At 38.1% G+C, this 19,557-nt stretch overlaps 1 protein-coding gene across 1 annotated transcript; it reads right to left on the bottom strand.

Moving 5' to 3' along the window:
- Positions 1-603: 603 nt before the first annotated feature.
- Positions 604-15,380, bottom strand: LOC122991042. Its single transcript, XM_044364635.1, has 6 exons — positions 15,079-15,380; positions 13,081-13,183; positions 3,279-3,349; positions 2,760-2,865; positions 2,197-2,474; positions 604-1,230 (listed from the first exon to the last, which is right to left on the bottom strand). Exons 1-6 carry the CDS (start codon positions 15,304-15,306, stop codon positions 1,153-1,155), a joined length of 864 nt encoding a protein of 287 aa, XP_044220570.1. The 5' UTR covers positions 15,307-15,380; the 3' UTR covers positions 604-1,152.
- Between the last annotated feature and the right edge of the window lie 4,177 nt (positions 15,381-19,557).

The raw sequence follows: 19,557 nt of genomic DNA on the forward strand, positions 1-19,557 counted from the left end.
ATACAACAGAATAAGATGTAGAAACACTAGAAATAATTTCTACATATTAAAAGTTGGCTAAGGCTTAAAATACATGTAGCAAATATTATATATGGCTTAAGTATAGAGGGAGTATTTTTGCTATGTAGTTGGATGATGAAGAAGCCCCCCACAGATTCTGCTCCAGACCTGCTCCCCTTGCCCCAGCTTGCCTCAGTTCCTGGTTCCCAGCTACCAGTCCAAGCTTCCCCAGAGCCTGAATTTCCTTTTCCTCGCCTTAAAATAAATACCTTGTTCCTACCATATCCCTGTCTCCTCACCTGTGTCTGCATTTGGGTTCACCTGATCCACCCCACCTAATATGAAGTACAGGTCAATGTTATTAAGTCATTAATCGCAATATGAATAGATCAATAAAGCAAAATTACAGCATGGAAAAACAGGATGAAAAAATTGCAGATAAACTAATAACATATGAAGAATGTGATCAGGAGGGTGACTTCCGGGTGACAGACAGGACCTGAACCACATGACCTCTCACCATGGAGACCTGGAGAGTCTTTATCTGGTCCCAAACGAATTCTGGGGCGGTTCATTTGTTTTGCGAATGTGATCCGACCACCATTTAATCCAAGTAAAATCATCAGTAGCTAGCAGCTAACTGGAGAGTGAGTTGAAATCCGACCTGGATTGTGTAATGAAATCTGCTGCATTCTTGAAATTTGGGCAGATAGACCTTCTTCAGGACCTTCTACCTATGCACTCAGTGTAGCAGCTAGTAGTACATTTAAATTCTCAAACAAATAACTTTTTAACTGAAAAAAGAAAAAAGAAATAGTTTACTTCCGTTTCAGTAACCAAACCCTTGATTACGCATGTTTCAAGTGTTAAGCAAGTGTAAACACAGGTATCGGATATCATTAACTTGTAGATGTAAACAGGCAGTCAGAAAAATCGGGTATAGGCAGAAAATCAGAACTGGCATCAAGACATGCAGTGTAAATGTGACCTGAAGGACACTGGGGATGTGGGAATGCAGCAGGAGGAAGGAGCATAGAACTAGATTATGACAACATGCACTCTGACTGAAAAACTACAACCAAGAAGTCTTTTAAAACACAAGTGTTTCAAATTCATTCATGTGTTCCATTAAGTACTGACAGAGGAATAAGTTCAGGAGGAGAAAGACATTGCGCTAAAGGAACCTAAAGCAGCAGATCCCACTACAGTTGCAGCTGTAGCCTGCCGCACCTGTGAAGATAACACGCAGACACACAAAACATGAGTTTAGTTGCAAGAAATGTAATACACTGATATTGGAATCCCCCCTCACATACGTATACATGAAATACTGTATTGACTGGCAGATAGTTATTTTAATTTAAATCATAATATAATCCTACACTTGTATGAAAAATACATTTTTTACGATTTTAAAAACAATAGAAATATTTTGCAGTATTCATCACTTGTAATGTGACTGTAACTTCTTAGGTTTTCCGGTGATAAAACATCCTGCTACTTCCACCTTAACCACTGACAGAAAATATTATTTCCATGACCACAAGAATTCGCTTTTCAGGAAAATGTAGATGTAGGTTGTTTTAAGCCTATGAACAGAAGACTAATGCTGTTGTTTCTCAAGTCTCTTCTGACTGCCTCAGACTGTATTCTGGCTTCTTTCAGACCAGAACATACTACACTTTTCTCATCCAGAACTCCCTCCTCCACAACTGTTGAAAACTCAAATAAATTAATGTAGAATTAGAGCTGCAAGCAGCAATAAGGTGACAGTGCTTCAGTCTTCAGATTCATTCAAAAATGTGAAAAACTATTTTTAGCATTTGTTGAGATTTCATGGCATGACTAAGACACATCACAATCAAAAACAATACACTCAGTTATTAAAGAAATAAAATTATCCTTTTAAAATTTCATTTTGTTATGACACATTACACTGTATATGGAAAGCCCAACTATGGACAAGTGTTGAAATTTAGCAATAGCTATAAACTCTCTGTGCAGCACATCGGTTTCATGCTCTGTATTGGAACTATGTTAAACTGCATCTTCCCTATCAAATAAAATTATACACAAAAATTAAATAAAATAGTATATGCATATGTTAAATGGAAATTTTATTTCACTTAATTTTCTGATCTCTTTATGGTAAGGCATTTTAAAGACAAATTCCAAATTATGGATACACCTACATACCTGAAGAGACAGGGCTTTGCCATAACGGCACATGGTGGCGAAGTGCTCACAGTTTGAATCAGAGACACTGTACTTCACAACCTTACCCACCATCGAAAGGGCATCTTTCACAATTTCCGCCTTTGACCTGGATTTCAACTTCTTGTCGTATGTTGTATGTGATGTGTTATTTTTTTTCCACTTGTCTTTGTTGATCACATCCTGGAGTTTGTCTTTCCTGACTTCGCCATCCACAAAACCTCCCAACACAACTGGTAAAGCTCCTGGACTGTTTATTCCTAAGTATGAGGGCATAGAAAAAGAGGCACACAAGTTATACAAGGTAAATGTGCTGAAGGTTGTAACATGTTTTATGATGAGTTTTGTATGTATACTGTTGAGTTTATCATTTAAGTTTATGGAAGTTAAATAAAATGTTGGTTAGTTTAACCAAGTAAATAATCAAAGCCTGCACTCAGGTCTGCAGAACAATGCATCTTGGCTGCTATATGATGGTCTTTACTGGGACTGGTCAGTGTTTGGGAGTAGCAGTACTGGCACTGCAGTGTAAAGAAATGACTCACCGGCAACAAAGTGAACAATGTACAAATCACCACTGTACACAGCCCAGTGCTGATAGATACCACGGAAGATTTCTATCAAGTCTCCAGGTTCTAGGTCCTTGGCACCCTTGCATTTGAAGATCAGGAAGTACAAATTAGATCAGCAAGAAGACATTTAATATGTAGTTTTCAAGCATGTTTGCACTGAGCATCTCATTTACATATAAAGCTTCATTTGGTCAGTTGTTCTTAAAGGTTCCCTGTGGAGCTTTTGACCTCTTGTAAAGCTATAGATCAGTTTTTTGTTTTTTTGGCGTCATGCACACGAGTACATAGTCCTACCAATCGTTTCACACTATTCCACCGAACTACACAGCAATATACAAACCATATTCATAAAAACATCTTCTCTATACTGCCCTTTATTTGTTTGGATCAGGTGGACAATTCTTAACACAACACGTTACAGACAACACAACATATTACAGACAACAATTACAACAAGAATGTTGTGCTTTTTCCAAGAAAATCAAGAATCACCTCAAATGTTTGGTCCTCTGAGCGATATTTATGGAAGAGGGCTGCCTCTGTCATTTCATCTGATAATTGTTCTGCGCCTGAAGGGAAAAGAGAACAAGGTCATTAGGAATGCAGGAATCCACAAAGACATGGATTTAAAAAAAAACCTAAAAATGTATCAGTTGTGACATAGAAAAACAGTGAGAAAATCTTGGACTGGCATTTAAGATTCCCACTTTAACACTCAGGCAGCATCAAGAGGTCTATGTTGATGTGAAAAGGCAAAAGGGAGGAAATGACATGATGATTCCCTCACAACCAGGCTAGTCAGAATATCTGAGTAATCTTGGTACAGAGTATTGGGTTATAAATTCAGAAATATAAGAGGCTGCCATGCCATGGAGACCTGTGAATGTGATCAGGAGCATCTTCAACTGAATTCTAAAGTGTACAGGGAGCCAATGTAAAGTAAATTGGCCAGAATGGGGGGTAATATGTTCTCTTCATTTAGTGTTTGTCAAAAGCCTGGCGCATTCGGAACCAGCTGAAGTTGAACAATTACAGACACACTTAAATAAGAAAATATGGAGTAATCCAGGTGGGAAGAAATAAAAACATGGATGATTTGTTCTACGATGTTCTTAGGCAGTGCTGAGCTGATTTTGGCAATATTTGTGGGTTGTAAAAAGCAAGACTGAACCAGTTTCTTGATGTCCTGGACAAAATTCTGGTTTTGATATCAACACCAAGATTTCTAGCAGATGGTTTGCAATTCAAAAAGTTAGGAAAAGCACCAAGCACTCTAGCAGTTGATGTCAACAATAGGCAAACCCGTCAGCACGTGAGGGAGCACACAATTGGCCAACTCTTCAAGAGCATTTCACCCAATTTTTACTTGTTGGCATTTTTTTGAAACAGTAGTTCTACAATATATGTTAAAACTGGCATGACTGACAATAGTCCACATCATTCATTAACACTGTACCACATTGTGGACAAATAAGACATTTCAACTCAAGCACCACTTTATGGAGGAGCTTACCATCTACTAGAGCAGGTGCCAAAAGCTGAATGTCCCCACCACAGGAGCCACATGAACGTCCAATAAGTCCGGCCAATTTGTTTCCACAATGTGGGCAATACATTACCTGGGGAAAAGGAACAATGTGAATTCTAAGTGTGGCTAAAAACAGAATTGTGATTTGAAAAAAAGAAAATAAAAAAAGTGTAATTCTCTCCTCCATTAGGCCACATAGGGTAGCCAACAGAAATACTCAATCAGTATGATCACCAAAACGTTGTTATAAAAAGGAAACTGAAAAAGGCATAAATTAATGGACATGTGGGCGCAGGGACAGATCACAGTTTGACAGGAATGTAGATGTATGAGCTATCCTAGCTCCATCAAACATGAAGAAATACAGTTCCAACAACTTCAGAACTGACACACAGAAATTAAGTTGGTATCAGTCTTCTTGTCTCTGGGAAACATGGCAAATAAATGTATTTTCCAAAATGTTAAAATAAACTGCAGTGTCCAAAATTACACTCAAAATAAAAGACACAAAACTGACGCCAACAAATTACAGACAATATCCAAAACAAAAGTCAATTGAAAGTTTAACTTAATACAATTGATTTCTCTGTGAAAGCTACTTACCATTTTGACAGCTGCTGTGTGTGGGAAACAGGCAGGAAAAGGAGGAGAGTGATCAGTACCAGTGTTCCTGAGGACAAGGAGAACAGAGAGTGAAGTTGGAGGAAGCCATGGTGGCCCTGGTGGCTGGAGCCAAGGGGAGGTGGAAGTGGTAGGTGTTCAATTGGGTTGAGATCTGGTGACTGTGAATGCTATAGCATATGATTCACATCATTTTCATACTCATCAAACCAGTCAGTGACCCCTCGTACCCTGTGAATTGGGGCATTGTCATCCTGGAAGAGACCACTCTCATCGGGATAGAAATGTTTCATCACAGGATAAAGGTGATGACTCAGAACAACTTTGTATTGATTTGCAGTGACCCAAGTGGACCCAAACCATGCCAGCAAAATGCCCCCCACAACATGACACCACCAGATCCCCTCACTGTAGGGGTCAAGCATTCAGACCTGTACTGGTTTTTCCTTTAATTTGTCACCCGTCCATATGGGGGTCCAGCATCCAGCTCTTATAATACATCCATGGTAGCTTCCAGTCTGAAAAGTGAAGCCAATGTGGAAGTGCCTTAAACCTACATCTTTCTCATGGCCAGCAGGGGGCAACTCCACTGGCTGCAAAAAGAAGTCCAATTGTATAGAAGTCTATGAGAAAATGACCCTACTTCTCACTTCATTACCTCAGTAAACACTTTCCTAATGGTCTCATTCGCTAGTCTTCTTCAATACATCATGATATTTATTTTCTAAATTATAGCCCCATTTAGAGTAAAATAGACGATAAAGCAAGGTATGCTTTAGGATGTGGCTACTTTGTGATTGACAAGTCGCCACCACAGCGACAACGTTGGTAATGTAACATAACTGTGGCGTAACTCCAGATTCACAGAGTATAAGCGTAGGTGTTGCTATTTCACAGTGTATTTCAGTTCATGAAAGTTAATTATAACATTTTTGTCACCAGAAAAAGTCTTGTTCAGCATTTGATTGTGATAAAAGACCGTGTAAGGAGTCGGATGTTCAGTTTTTTCAGTGAGTATGTTTTGTTTTAATGGTTTTAGGCCTGTTTTTCGCTAGTGGAAATTAGCATTAGCCTTAGCATTATCACTGTCACTGTTAACCATAGATTATGAATGCACTGTGCTAACCAAGCTAGCAGCTAGCGCTATAGTAAGCTCCATCCTCTTGTCCAAATATGGTCACTTTTGGCTCCAAAAATCAAAAATGGCGACAGTCAAATCAAAGATGGTGATCGTCAAAATGCTAAACTGAAGGCTTCAAAATGGCAGTTCAGAAACCAATGGATGATGTCACGGAGACTACGTAACATATTTTTTTTTACAGTCTATGCTCTTATTTCTGCTCCGAGGAGCAGAAATATCTTCCCTGTAACATTTAGCCAAATACATAATTTCCAGTGTTCAAAAGACACCCTTATCATATTCTGGGTTTTTAAATAACAATTTCACAAACAGAATATCAATACATAGAGACTCAAATAATTAATAAATAATATAAGCACACTCTGCCAGTAGAAATGGTTGATGTGCCTCTGAGCAGGACACAGTACACAGTATAAGAGAGAAAACAGCTGCTCTAGCAGTGATAACTGTGAGCCTTGATTAGTATTATCACAGTGCATGTGTGTACTGTGCTCATTGCGTGAGTAAAAGAGAATGAAGTAGGCTATTCTTGGGCACAAGCAGGCAGCTGGTGGTGTGAGAGTTAATTAAAAAAGAAAAAGACAAAGCGAGCAGACTACTGAATGAACCCCCTGACGAAGAAGACCCTGCGTCTCCCTGCGTCATTGTGCAGCAAAAACACTATTGGGGTCAACGTTTATTAGTTTTAATATTTTTAATTTCAACATTTTATAGTTTTTGTATTCTACAGTTTAATATTTTATAATTTAGTGGTGTACTTTTATTTAAATACTTATTGGTTCAAGTAGTATATTTTATCATTTTAATGTTTAGTAGTCCAACAGTTTTAAAACCGCATTGCATTCATTGCAGTTTGTATTAAATTATTTGTCAACATACCAGTTGCTGTGTGTCCGTGGTTGCCCCAGTGTTGTTCTCCACCAGATTCTAAAATGAACCCTTAAAGTCTTCTCTTCTTCCCCTACTACGAAGCTGGTTATCAACCTGCTCAGACAACTCTTGGTTTTCCTGTCCAGCTACGAGCGTGTTCATGTGAAAGCGACATCATCAGAACCATGAATGAAGTACTTCCAGTGTCAGAGGAAGTGTGGGAGGAAGGCCTGTGCAGTATACAGAGCTGCTCTATCAATTCTAGATATAGATTACTTCAGTTTAAAGTCAGACACAGACTGCATTACTCCAAAACTAAACTTAGTAAGACATTTGAATCAGTTTCTCCCATGTGTAATAGATGTGATACTACTGGAGGATCACTACTAACACTTATTCTGGCTGTGTTCAGTACTAAGTAACTCATTCCTGGTGTGACATATTTAATTGGTTTTTCCAAACAATATGAAATTAACATTCAACCAGACTGTAATTTGGCAATATTTGGTTGCAGCTCTGATGCTATGTTGTATCTTCATTCTGTGCAAACTCTGCCTTATCCTGTATACTGACTAATACTCTGGCAGTCCCCCATCCATGTGTGTTCTCTTCATTTTTTGGTTAACGGGCTTCACTGAGCCTAGTGTTGGCCGTCCACATAACCAGTACTACCAAGCTGGCTATCAACCTGCTCAGTCATCTCTGAGCACATTCATGTGAAAGAGGCAGAATTGTTAATCATGAGCGACATCGACACAACCATGAATGAAGTACTTCATATGATATGAGATGAAACGGTGACACCAAATACTTTCAGAAAACTTCTGTTTTAGAAAAAAGTCATATTCAACTAAGTGAAATGTAAACGAGCCAGTAATCATACAACAGAATAAGAAGATGTAGAAACACTAGCAATAATTTCCACATAGTAAAAATTGGCTAAGACTTAAAATACATGTAGGAATTATTATATATGACTCAACTATGGAGTGAGTATTTTTTGCTATTTGGTTGGATGATGAAGAAACCATTCTGAACATGTAACATAAAAAAACTTAAGTAATGCCAGACTGTTTGTGTTACTGAAGCAAAGACTGGAAAAGTAGTTGATGACTGATGAGGTCTGTCTGACCCAAATGTTGGATTCATAATCATGGGAGCCAATTAACAGTATGTGGATTATTTTTCTAATAAAAGATAATCTTTCATTTTTATTTCCAGTTATCATCACACAGTTGTCTCATGTTATTCTGAGTTGCATTGATGGAATCAGAGTGTAAAATCATCCACACTGTGAGCTTTACCTCAGGGATAAAATCAACTTTGAACAATTGAAATGCAGCCAAAATCATCATTATGTGTTTAGTGTCATTAACGATCTCTCTGTTTGTTAGAAGCTCTGTTTTAAAAGCAGGCCTCTGAGCAGGACACAGAACATAGTATGAATACAGAATGCAGGTTCTTATTCATGTGCATGTGTTTGTTAAACAGATAAGAGGCTACAGAGAGAAAATAACTGCTCTGGCAGTGATAACTGAGTATTATCACAGTACACATGTGTTCAGACACAAACTCCACAACTGTTAAAGGTGACTGATCAGCTGCCGCCGTCATCAGAGGTCTCATGTCTCTAAAAACATATCTCCTCGTCTCCTCTCTCCTCGCATGTTTCCTTGTGTCTCTCCTGCATCCTCAGCAGGAGAGACTAAGATGCAAGGAAAAGACGCCAGTTAGGGAAATATGGATGCAATTTAAGAGACTTGGGATGCACCCATAGTCTTCCTCTTGTCTCCTCATTTAAGATTTTAAAATTTATTTTTTTCTCTCACTGCACTGATCTTTATTTGTCTGAAATAATAAGCTTTTCAGACACAAACTCCTAACCTCATTTGAATTCAGTAAACTCCAAATAAGATGATAATTTATATCTGATAAGACAAAGTTTTCTTTGTGAGCAGCAAATTTTTCCTCTGGGTGGCCACTGGGAGGTGCTGTGACCATTTGAATTATTTAAAAAAATTAAACACCTTGCTGTAAATCTTTTTGCAGTGTATGATGGGAGCAGCTGGACCCAAATGCAGGACACAGAAGCCAACAGGAACTTGAGAATATATCTTTATTCCAGACTCAGGAGCAGGATATACAAGTGCAAGCAGGCAAAATCAAACAGAACAAATGATCCAACAACACAGAACTGAAACACAGGAGTAAAATACTAACTGAACTAACGAGGAGATGCAGTGCAGGTGGGGAGATTGGTGGAGTGAAGGGAGGGAAGTGATGAAGCAGGAGAAAGGGAAAGAAGCTGATTGGCTCCTATCTGACTAATCCCACTCAGCCCAGTCTTCACATACAGAGAGAAAAGTCAGAGGGTATCTAGTGGACTGGTGGAGAATGGTAACTAAGGGACCTGGGGACATGGGAATGCAGCAGGAGGAAAGGGCATAGAACAGGATTATGACAACATCCACTTTGACTGAACAAATACAACTGAGAAGTTTTTTAAAACACAAATGTTTCAAATTCATTCATGTATCCATTAAGTACTGACAGAGGATTACTTTTTGGAGGAATGCGATGATGAAGCAAAAATTTTACATCCCATGTCAACTGTAGCCTGCCGCACCTGAGAAGATAACACACAGAAACACAAAATATGAGTTTATTTGCAAGAAATGGAGTATACTGATATTGAAATCCCCCCTGATTATGAATACATGAAATACTGTATTGACTGGCAGATAGTAATTTAAATGTAAATCATAATATAATACCACACTAGCAATTGTTCTTGTATGAAGAATATGTTTTTATGACTTTAAAGACAATAGAAATATTTTGCTGTATTCATCACTTGTAATGTGACTGTAACTTCTGGGGTTTTACGGTGGTAAAACATCCTGCTACTTCCACCTTAACCACTGACAGAAAATATTATTTCCATGACCACAAACAAGAGGTCATTTGTCAGGAAAATGTAAATGTAGGTTGTTTTAAGCTTATGAACAACAGACTAATGCTGTTGTTTCTCAAGTCTTTTCTGACTCAGTTTACTGGCTTCTTTCAGACATTTTAAATCATTCATATAACTCATCCAGAGGCAAATTCCAAATTGTGGATCCACCTACATACCTGAAGAGACAGGGCTTTGCCATAACGGCACATGGTGGCGAAGTGCTCACAGTTCCAACGAGCGATATTGTACTCCATATCCTTACCCACCATCGAAAGAGCTTCTTTCACAATGTCCATCTTTGGCCTGGGTTTCAACTCATATGTTGTGTGTTGTATGTTATTTTTTTTCCACTTGTCTGTTTTGACCACATCTCTGAGTTTGTCTTTCCTGATTTGGCCCCCCACAAGACCCAACGCAGCTGCTGAAGCCCCTGAACTGCCTCTGCCTAAGTATGAGAGCATGACAAAGAGGCACACAAGTTATACAAGGTAAATGCACTGAAGACTGTAACATATTTTATGATGAGTTTTGTATGTATACTGTTGAGTTTATCATTTAAGTTCATGAAAGTTGAATTAAATGTTGGTTAGTTTAACCAAATAAATAATCAAAGCCTGCACTCGGGTCTGCAGAACAATGCATATTGGCTGCTATATGATGGTCTTTACTGGGACTGATCAGTGTTTGGGAGTAGCAGTACTGGCACTGCAGTGTAAAGCAATGACTCACCGGGGGTAACCATGTGAACAACGTGGCCACCACCAATGTACACAGCCCAGTGCTGAAAGACACCACGGAAGATTTCTATCAAGTCACCAGGTTCTAGGTCCTTGACATCCTTGGATTTGAAGATCAAGAAATAAATACATTTAGATACAAATTAGATCAGATTTGACATTACTAGACTCTAGCAGAGAGAGTTACTGTACCTGAGTTCAAACATCCAAACATGAAGAAGACGACATTAAGTCTGTAGTTTTCAAGCATGATTGCACTCAGCACCTAATTTACATATTCACTACCTTTGGGCAATTGTTCAGTTGTTTTGTGCTGCATTCCTGATGGTTCCTTGTGGCGCTTTTGACCTCTAGTAGAGCTAGAGATTGGTTTTTAGTTTTTTTGGGGTGGTGCACACGGGTGACGTGATACATAGTCCTACAAATCGTTTTGCACTATTCCACGGATCTACAGGTGGCTGTAATCTGCTGTGCAACAACAATATACAAACCAGATCCATTTAAACCTCCACCAGCAGACACAGGAGCTGTTGCCCTACTAAATAACTGAACTGTACTGTTATAAACCTGGACTTTACATTTCACATACCTCTTTTAAAAAGGTACAATGTGTAAGATTTGGCCAGAAATCAAAATTTAAGAAATAACAGTTTTGACGTTATGTCAAAGACGTCTATGTATTGTGTTGCAGAGATATCTATTGAAGTTAGCATGCTAACCAGCTAGCTCTGGCCCATACTGTCTCGTAATACCACTTTGTATCTGAGGGGCGATAGTGAGTCACTGTAGCATCCAGTCTGTCCTCAGTCCAACATGAGAGGAAGAAGAAGTAGCCAGAGCAGCAATGGCAGAGATGAGCCAGGTTGAAAGCTGCTGTACTTTTCGCTGTACGACTGTCAATATGTCACTTCATTAAGTTTAAATATTTTTCAGAAAGTAACCATGTAGATTCCCAAATTGTGGTCAGTTTATCCAAATAATGCCTATTTGGAAAGTCGCATCGATGTTGTCAGAGTGACCGGCTGCTGCTACAGACACTCGCCAGCTGAGACATCAGCTGATCATTTCGGCTGCATGATCCAATGAACTGCACTGGGTTGCAGAAGCAAAGTGTAAGCTGACATGAGCCATTTGGCATTGCAGCACATTTTAGTAAGCTGGATCGATAATGAAATATCATATCAATAAATTAGGTTTCTACTGGATTACTGTGTTGTAAAATGGCAGCAATTAATGAAAAAATGCTGTGTGGCGCTTGCTTTACCATTAGTGAGTTCTGTGACATTTTATGATTTAAACCTACCCTCGGGGCATGTGTGTAACTATTTAATTGTTACTTAGAGTTTTGTTGTGACTTACCTCTGTGATGCAACTGCTTTCTGATCTGTGCAACTCTTTTGTAATTTACAGCTGTCTCTAATGTCTCTGTGACATTTTCATATCTTGACACCAGCGCACAGATTCACTGTAAACACTGTTTACAGTGTTTACGTGTGGGCGGGGATATGCTACCCCCTTTTTGTTTGGATCAGGTGGCCAATTCTTAACACAACATATTACAGACAACATAAATAACACAACACATTACAGACAACAATGACAACAAGAATGTTGTGCTTTTTTCCAAGGAATCAAGGATCACCTCAGATGTTTGGTCCTCCGAGTGATATTTATGGAAGGCGGCTGCCTCTGTCATTTCATCTGATAATTGTTCTGCGCCTGAAGGGAAAAGAGAGCAAGGTCATTAGGAATGTAGAAATCCACAGAGGACAAACAAAATATATCAGTAGTTATAAAGGAAAAAAATTATGTTGATCAACTGCATAAAAGTGTAACTATTTCAATGTGTACACAACTCCAGGCAGGAAAAACAAAAAGAAAATCTTGGACTGTTATTTAAGATTCCAACTTTAACACTCAGGCAGCATCAAGAGGTCTGTGTTGATGTGACTCTAAAAAAAAAGGCAAAAGGGAGGAAATGACCTGATGATTCCCTCACAACCAGGCTGGTCAGAATATCTTAGTAATCTTGGTACAGAGTATTGGGTTATAAATTCAGAAATATAAGAGGCTGCCATGCCATGTAAAAAAAACAAGACAAAATTCTGATTTTGATCAAACACCAACATTTCTAGCAGATGCGATTCAAAAAGTTAGGAGAAGGTAACTCACTGAACCAAGCACTCTAGCAGTTAATATCAACAATAAGCAAATCCCTCAGCAGGTGAGGGAGCACACAATTGGCCAACTCTTCTAGAGCATTTCCCCTGATTTTACTTGTTGGCATTTTTTTAAATCAGTAGTTCTACAATATATGTTAAATTGGCATGACTGACAATAGTAAGTGTACAACATTCATTAACACTGTACCACATCATGCACAAATAAGACATTTAAGCTCAAGCACTAATGAAATACTTGACTTCTAGGCAAGAGCTTACCATCTAGAGCAGGTGCCAAAAATCGAATGTCTTTGTCACAGGAGCCACAAGAACGTCCAATAGGTTCAGTCAATTCGTTTCCACAATATGGACAATACATTACCTGGGGAAAAGGAACAATGTGAATGCTGAGTGAGGCTATATTAACATGTGGCCTTAGCATATGAATGCTTATGATATAGACCTTGTTCACAGCAGACATTTTGACTTGTCGTGGCAGAAAAAGAAGTGTAAGGGAAGCTTTATGATTAACGTAAGATAACAGCTTGTACACAAACGTTTTAACCTAAACACTTTTATTCTCACTGCAATGGAAATCTAGTCCAGCACTCATAAGAAAAAGTCATGGGGACAGATAAATTTTCTCTTAATTGTGTGTCTAGATTAAATCCCAAATTCTTCCTTTATAACTCCATACTGTCCTACAAAAGCTAACCGACTAACTACAATTTTGGTCAAAACTGAGTTATGACTGAAATTGAACTTTTGGATGTCTGTTTTATTTGTGACAAAATGTTTCTGGTCCAATCTTGCTCTGTTCTAGAGAAAATAGGGTGTAAAAATTGCATTAACTACAAATGTAACCAAAATCCAAGACAAACTGCAGTAAATATAGTTATAGTCTAAGTTATAGTTATAGTAAAGCTGCGGAATTGTATCTGGACAAGACAAACCACAGTGAGTGTAGTTGCAGTCACAGTAGTAGGGCTCTCTCTCTCTCTATCTACCTCTCTCTCTCTACCTCTGGCTGACTCATCTTTCCTTAATTCACTCCAGGAAATAAACTAAATAAATTAATAAATGTCTATATTTTAGAGGTTTGCTTACTGAAAGCAGATAGTATAAGCATAGGCAGATGTTAAATTATACACCTACTTAATAATCCTACATGGCACAGCATGAAGCCAAGTATAATTTATATAATCTCATCTCGATATAGCTATACAACAAGTATTACAACAATTTAGAACTTGGCTAAATTGCCTCAGCAGGTTTAGCAACAAAGGCTAGGTAGGACAAGTGATATTAGTGTCTCTAAAATGATGTATATTGATTATTTTTCGTTCAGGTTGTGCTGCTTGTTATCGTTCTGGATAAAAATGTAGCAATGGAAGTGTTTATCTATTCTTGCCGGGGACTGGAAAAAAGTGATGATGCTGAGACATCTGATACAATATCAAAATCAGATTAACTATGATATCAGCCATGTTTTTGGTTTGAGATTTTATTGGGGGTATTGGATATGATTGATTAACAACTATTTGTATCAAAATTGTGATTTAAAAAAAAAGTGTGTGGCCTATGCGGCCTCCATCAGGCCACATGGGGTAGCCCACAGAAATCCTTTTTTGTTTTTTGACAGTGACATTTCATTGATGCAGCTTCCTTGTGAGTGTGTAGGGCCTTGCCTCTGTCACATTCCAGCCATTGTAGAAAACCAGTTTGCAAAAGCAAGAAGAAGAAGAAGAACAGGAAGCCACAACTTGAACAAGAAACCCAATCAAACACTAAGTTCTTCTAATTTGACAGGAACGTAGATCTAGGAGTCTATAGGACTTAAGGAACACTTCAGCATTTTGAGAAATACACCTATTTGCCATCTTCCCCACAGTCAGACAAGAAGAATGTTATCAGTTTCATATATGTTTGATCAGCCCCAGAGCGGTCCCGTTACATGCTGGCGTAGCTTAGCATGAGGACTGGAAGGAGTAGGGAGCAGCTATCCTAGCCCCATCAAAAGTAAAGAAATACAACTTCCAACAACTCTAAAACTGATGCACAGAGATTAAATTTATATCAATCTTCTCATCTGACTCTGGGAACATGACAAATAAGTGTATTTCCCAAAATGTTAATTTTTTAAAAAACTGTAGTGTCCAAATTACACTCCAAATAAAAGACACAACACTGAAGCCTCTGAATTACAATGATATCTGAAACAAAAGTCAATTGAAAGTACAACTCAATACAATTGATTTCTCTGTGAAAGCTACTTACCATTTTAACTGCTGCTGTCTGTGGGAAAGAGTCAGGAAAAGGAGGAGAGCGATCAGTACCAGTGTTCCTGAGGAAAAGGAGAACAGAGTGATTGAAGTGGAAGGAGGCATGGTGGCCCATATATGGATAGAAAACCAGTTCATAGATAGATTCTTTATTGTCTTTTAAGGAAATTTGTTGCCACAGTCTGTACAGAGCCTCACATAAATACAGAAATACAGTGCACATCCACTATATAACTACATGAAAGACATCTATATGGGAGATAAAGATATCCATACGGCGTATCTTCGAAATATCATTCCTCAATGTAAGCAAGCACATTACAAAACTGTTTTTATTTTATCTTAAAATGTATCTGCAAGTTTTAACACAAAGATGTATCTGTTGACCTGTGTTGTGTTGTAGTTGTTTTGATGCTTTGGCAGCTCAATAAAGCTGTAACTGAATGTGTGTAACTATGCACCCTGGGAGTTTAAATTTATTTGAAGTGGGAGGATCTTCAACTCAGGTCTGATTGGTTGGCATATTTAATTACAGGTGCACAGATAGCATGTCTTATGAAATAGAAAGTAAAACTTTGCAGTTACATCTCAACCATGAAATACAAAAGAACAAAAAAAGAGAGACTGCACTATGTTTAATCATTAACTGCAATATGAATAGATCAGTAAAGCACAATTACAGTATGGACAAACAGGATGAAAAAATGACAGATAAATTGATAACATATATGAAGAATGTGATCAGGAGAACAACTTCCTGGTGACAGACAGAACCTGAGCCACATGACCTCTCACCATGGAGACCTGGAAAGAGGAGAGGCTCCACATACACAGAGTGGAAAACTCACATCACATGATTACAAGGCAAATATAAAGGCACCCATACTGCACAAACACACTGCTTTAGTTTCAGGTATTATTGTTGAAAGCAAAGCTTATCTTTCACTTTCTCACAAGAACAAAAATTTAGACCCACTCAAGTGCACAAACAATGTTCCCTTAACGCCGAATTTATGACAGAGTTCTATGCACCATATTCGCACGGTGGCCATTTTCCTCTTACGCCATGCTCAAGGTGGGAAGCTTGAACACTGTCAAGTAAAGCCCATGTGAGAATGGTGAGATGGTTGAAAAACTTGACTTGTTTACCATCACTTTTATTTGACCAAATTGATAAATGGGTGGATGAATTTGCCAAGATCCCCAAAAGGATTTTAATAAAAGGATACAGCAACTGGATTGAAGTTTATATTACCGACCTGTCCGACCTGCACTGGAAACCCTGTGATATTAGGCTACCTAATGTGAAGTCTGCAGTTAACATTAACGTCAATGTTAGCACTGCTAAAGTTGTCAGATGACAAATCAATCCATTGGCTTGTGCAAACTTTAAAAAGTAACTAATTTTATATAGTTTCATGATCAACCTGCATCAATGATACAGTAATATGACAGCGGGTAAGTGCATCACTGCTAACTTAACCTTTCATTGTTTCATTTGTTGCTCAATGTATAAGCCTTATTCTAGTCTAATGGGTTTCACATGGCAAGGTAATATTAAATGACAGGGATAAACCAGTAGCAAAGTCCATTAGAGGGCTCAGCACATACTCATAGAACTGGACTTATTTCCAGAAAACTACTGTTTACATGGATGTATATCCAAACATAGCTGGGATGTTAATTTAAAGCTCTGTTCAGTCAATGCTTGCTGCTATCTGGTGCTGTGGGGACCAGTAGGACTCATCAGTGTGAGTGTTTTGGTGTCAGTGGAAAACTTGAGTGTGTAAATATTAAAGTCTCCCTCGTCTCAAAATTGTGTTTTTCTTCTTATTCCTACAGTTGGATGTTTGAGTTTCAATTATGTGTGTTTGGAGTTTGACACCAGAAGACTGTTTTCACATTCATCTGCTGAAATTGGAAAGTTTCTCAGAGCTCATTGAAAATCCAATTTCGAGGGGTGGACAAAATTAGCGAGTAGCTAATAAGGTAATCTTTTTTTTTTTCATTTCAGTAGCCAAAAGTAAATTCATATAAGTTTAAACTGGCCTGTGTTTTTGTCATCAAATTCTCATTGGGGAGATTTTTTACTTTTTCAAAATTTATCATAAATTTATTTGAAGTGAGTGGATTTTCAACTCAGATCTGATTAGCTGGTACATATTCTTGACCACTATAAAGTTTTCTTTACAGTTTTTCTCATGAACTACTGTACAGGCACATGTATCTCATGATTGTTTCTCACTGACTCAAGTAGTCATGAGATTTACTCACCATTGTGTGTGTTCTTAGAGTTTTAGCCTGGTTTGACTTTCCATGAGACTCAGCACCTGAAGGAACAAATCATTAACAGATATTACTCAAGAAAAGTTTGCAGACATCATCATATACAGAGAGAATAAGTAGTAGTGAGTGTTGGAAAAATTAGCGAGTAGCTAATAAGGTAATCTTTTTCTTTTCTTTTCAGTAGCCAAAAGTAAATTCATATAAGTTTAAACTGGCCTGTGTTTTTGTCATCAAATTCTCATTGGGGAGATTTTTTACTTGTTCAAAATTTATCATAAATTTATTTGAAGTGGGTGGATTTTCAACTCAGATCTGATTAGCTGGTACATATTCTTGTAGTACATCCTACGAAATAAAAAGTAAAAGTTTAACTAACATCTCAGCCATGAAGTAGAGAGAAAACAGAGAGACTGCAATATGTTTAATCATTAACTGCAATATGAATAGATCAGTAAAGCAAAATTGCAGAGCAATATGCAGTCTCTCTGCTTTCTCCCCCCCCACACACACACATACACACACACACACAACACATACACTTGTATATAAGTACACTTAGCTAAATTAATATTGTGTGTTTTACTCTTTTACCTTTTGTTAAATAAATGCTTTTGGATATACCTGTTGTCTGTTTTAATGTTGCACAAGAATGAGTTTTGCCAACCTCTGCTCTGTAAAGAACTCCAAATCCTTCAACCATAACTAGCTATTGATATGGTGATTTTGTTTATAGTTATTAAGTTAATTATTAATCAAAGTTCCAAATTGATAGATTTGTACACTTTGAGACTGAATTGGCTATCTTTCTCCCTGACTCCAGGGTGGTGCCCCGTTATTATTCATTCTTATTAATAATTTTATTGATTTTAATAATTAATAATTATCTTTGATAATCATTCATTACTGCTGATAGCCAAACTTGTAGCCAAGGTCCAACACAAGCAACACAGCGTTGTAACTTAGCCATCTTGCTGCAGAAAGATGAGATGTTTTCTGTTCGAGCAAAGTCAGTGAAACAGCATGTGGAATGAGCAAAGTTAGGTCAGAATACCTCCCTATGTCTATGGAAGCCATCACAGCTTTTTCTGCAGCTGCAACAGCTCTCAGACATGTAGGACATCCTGCAGCTTCAGGGTCAAGTTTAGTTAAAAAGTAAGCTACAGGTCTCTGTCTGCCTCCATGGTCCTGGAGCAGCACTGAAGTCATGCATCCTCCCTTTTTGTCAACAATCTGAGTGAAAGGTCGACTTGGATTGGGTAATCCAAAAGTCAAAGTCATTTGGAGAGCAAGTTTCAAGTCAGCAAATGCTTTTTCTGCTTCAGCAGTCCATGTCACCTCACTGTGTGCCTGCAGGCCATGCCCATGTGCGATTGCACTCAGGGGTGCCTCAAGGACAGCATAGTTCGGAATGAACGATCTGCAGTAAGGACACATTCCTAAAAAAGACACAACTTGTTTCTTTGTAATTGGTTTTGAAATGCTTTTATTCTTTTTGGGGAGAGGGATTTGCCATCAGATGTGATCCAACCTGATCTCACAAAAATACGTGAAATGACCACGACCTCTTAACACCACATTCCGTGGTGGCGGCACGTAATGGGTTAAAATTACGTGCCGGTACCACGCAAACAATGCCAATGTAAAGTCAATTAAGATCCTTTGTCATGGTGGACACACGAATTCCCTGGTTCAACAACATCACACAATGGGTGGTAGCTAATGTTGTTTTCTAGTTTAGAAAACTTTTATTTTATCACTATTTTTTGTCGTCATTTGACTGAATTTATTATAGTGCATTAGTAATGATTGTTTGTTCTCTAAAAACATTGAATTGTGTATGATACAACTGTCATTTTATTGAAAGGACGTAGTTAGATTAATAATATGAAGTCATGAAGTCACAGTGTGATGATATCTCTTTACAGTTTTCCTCATGAACTATTGTACAGGCACATGTATCTCATGATTATCTATCACTGACTCAAGTAGTCATGAGATTTACTCACCATTGTGTGTGTTCTTAGCATTTTGGCTGGTTTGACCTTCCAAGAAACTCAGCACCTGAAGGAACAAAACATTAACAGATTTTACACATGAAAAATTTGCAGACATCATCGTACACAGAGAGAATTAGAAATAGTGGTGAGTGTTGGCAAGATTAGCAAGTAGCTAATGAGTTAATATTCTT

The sequence above is a fragment of the Thunnus albacares genome, chromosome 10, assembly GCF_914725855.1.
Source record: "Thunnus albacares chromosome 10, fThuAlb1.1, whole genome shotgun sequence".
Classification (NCBI taxonomy): domain Eukaryota; kingdom Metazoa; phylum Chordata; class Actinopteri; order Scombriformes; family Scombridae; genus Thunnus; species Thunnus albacares.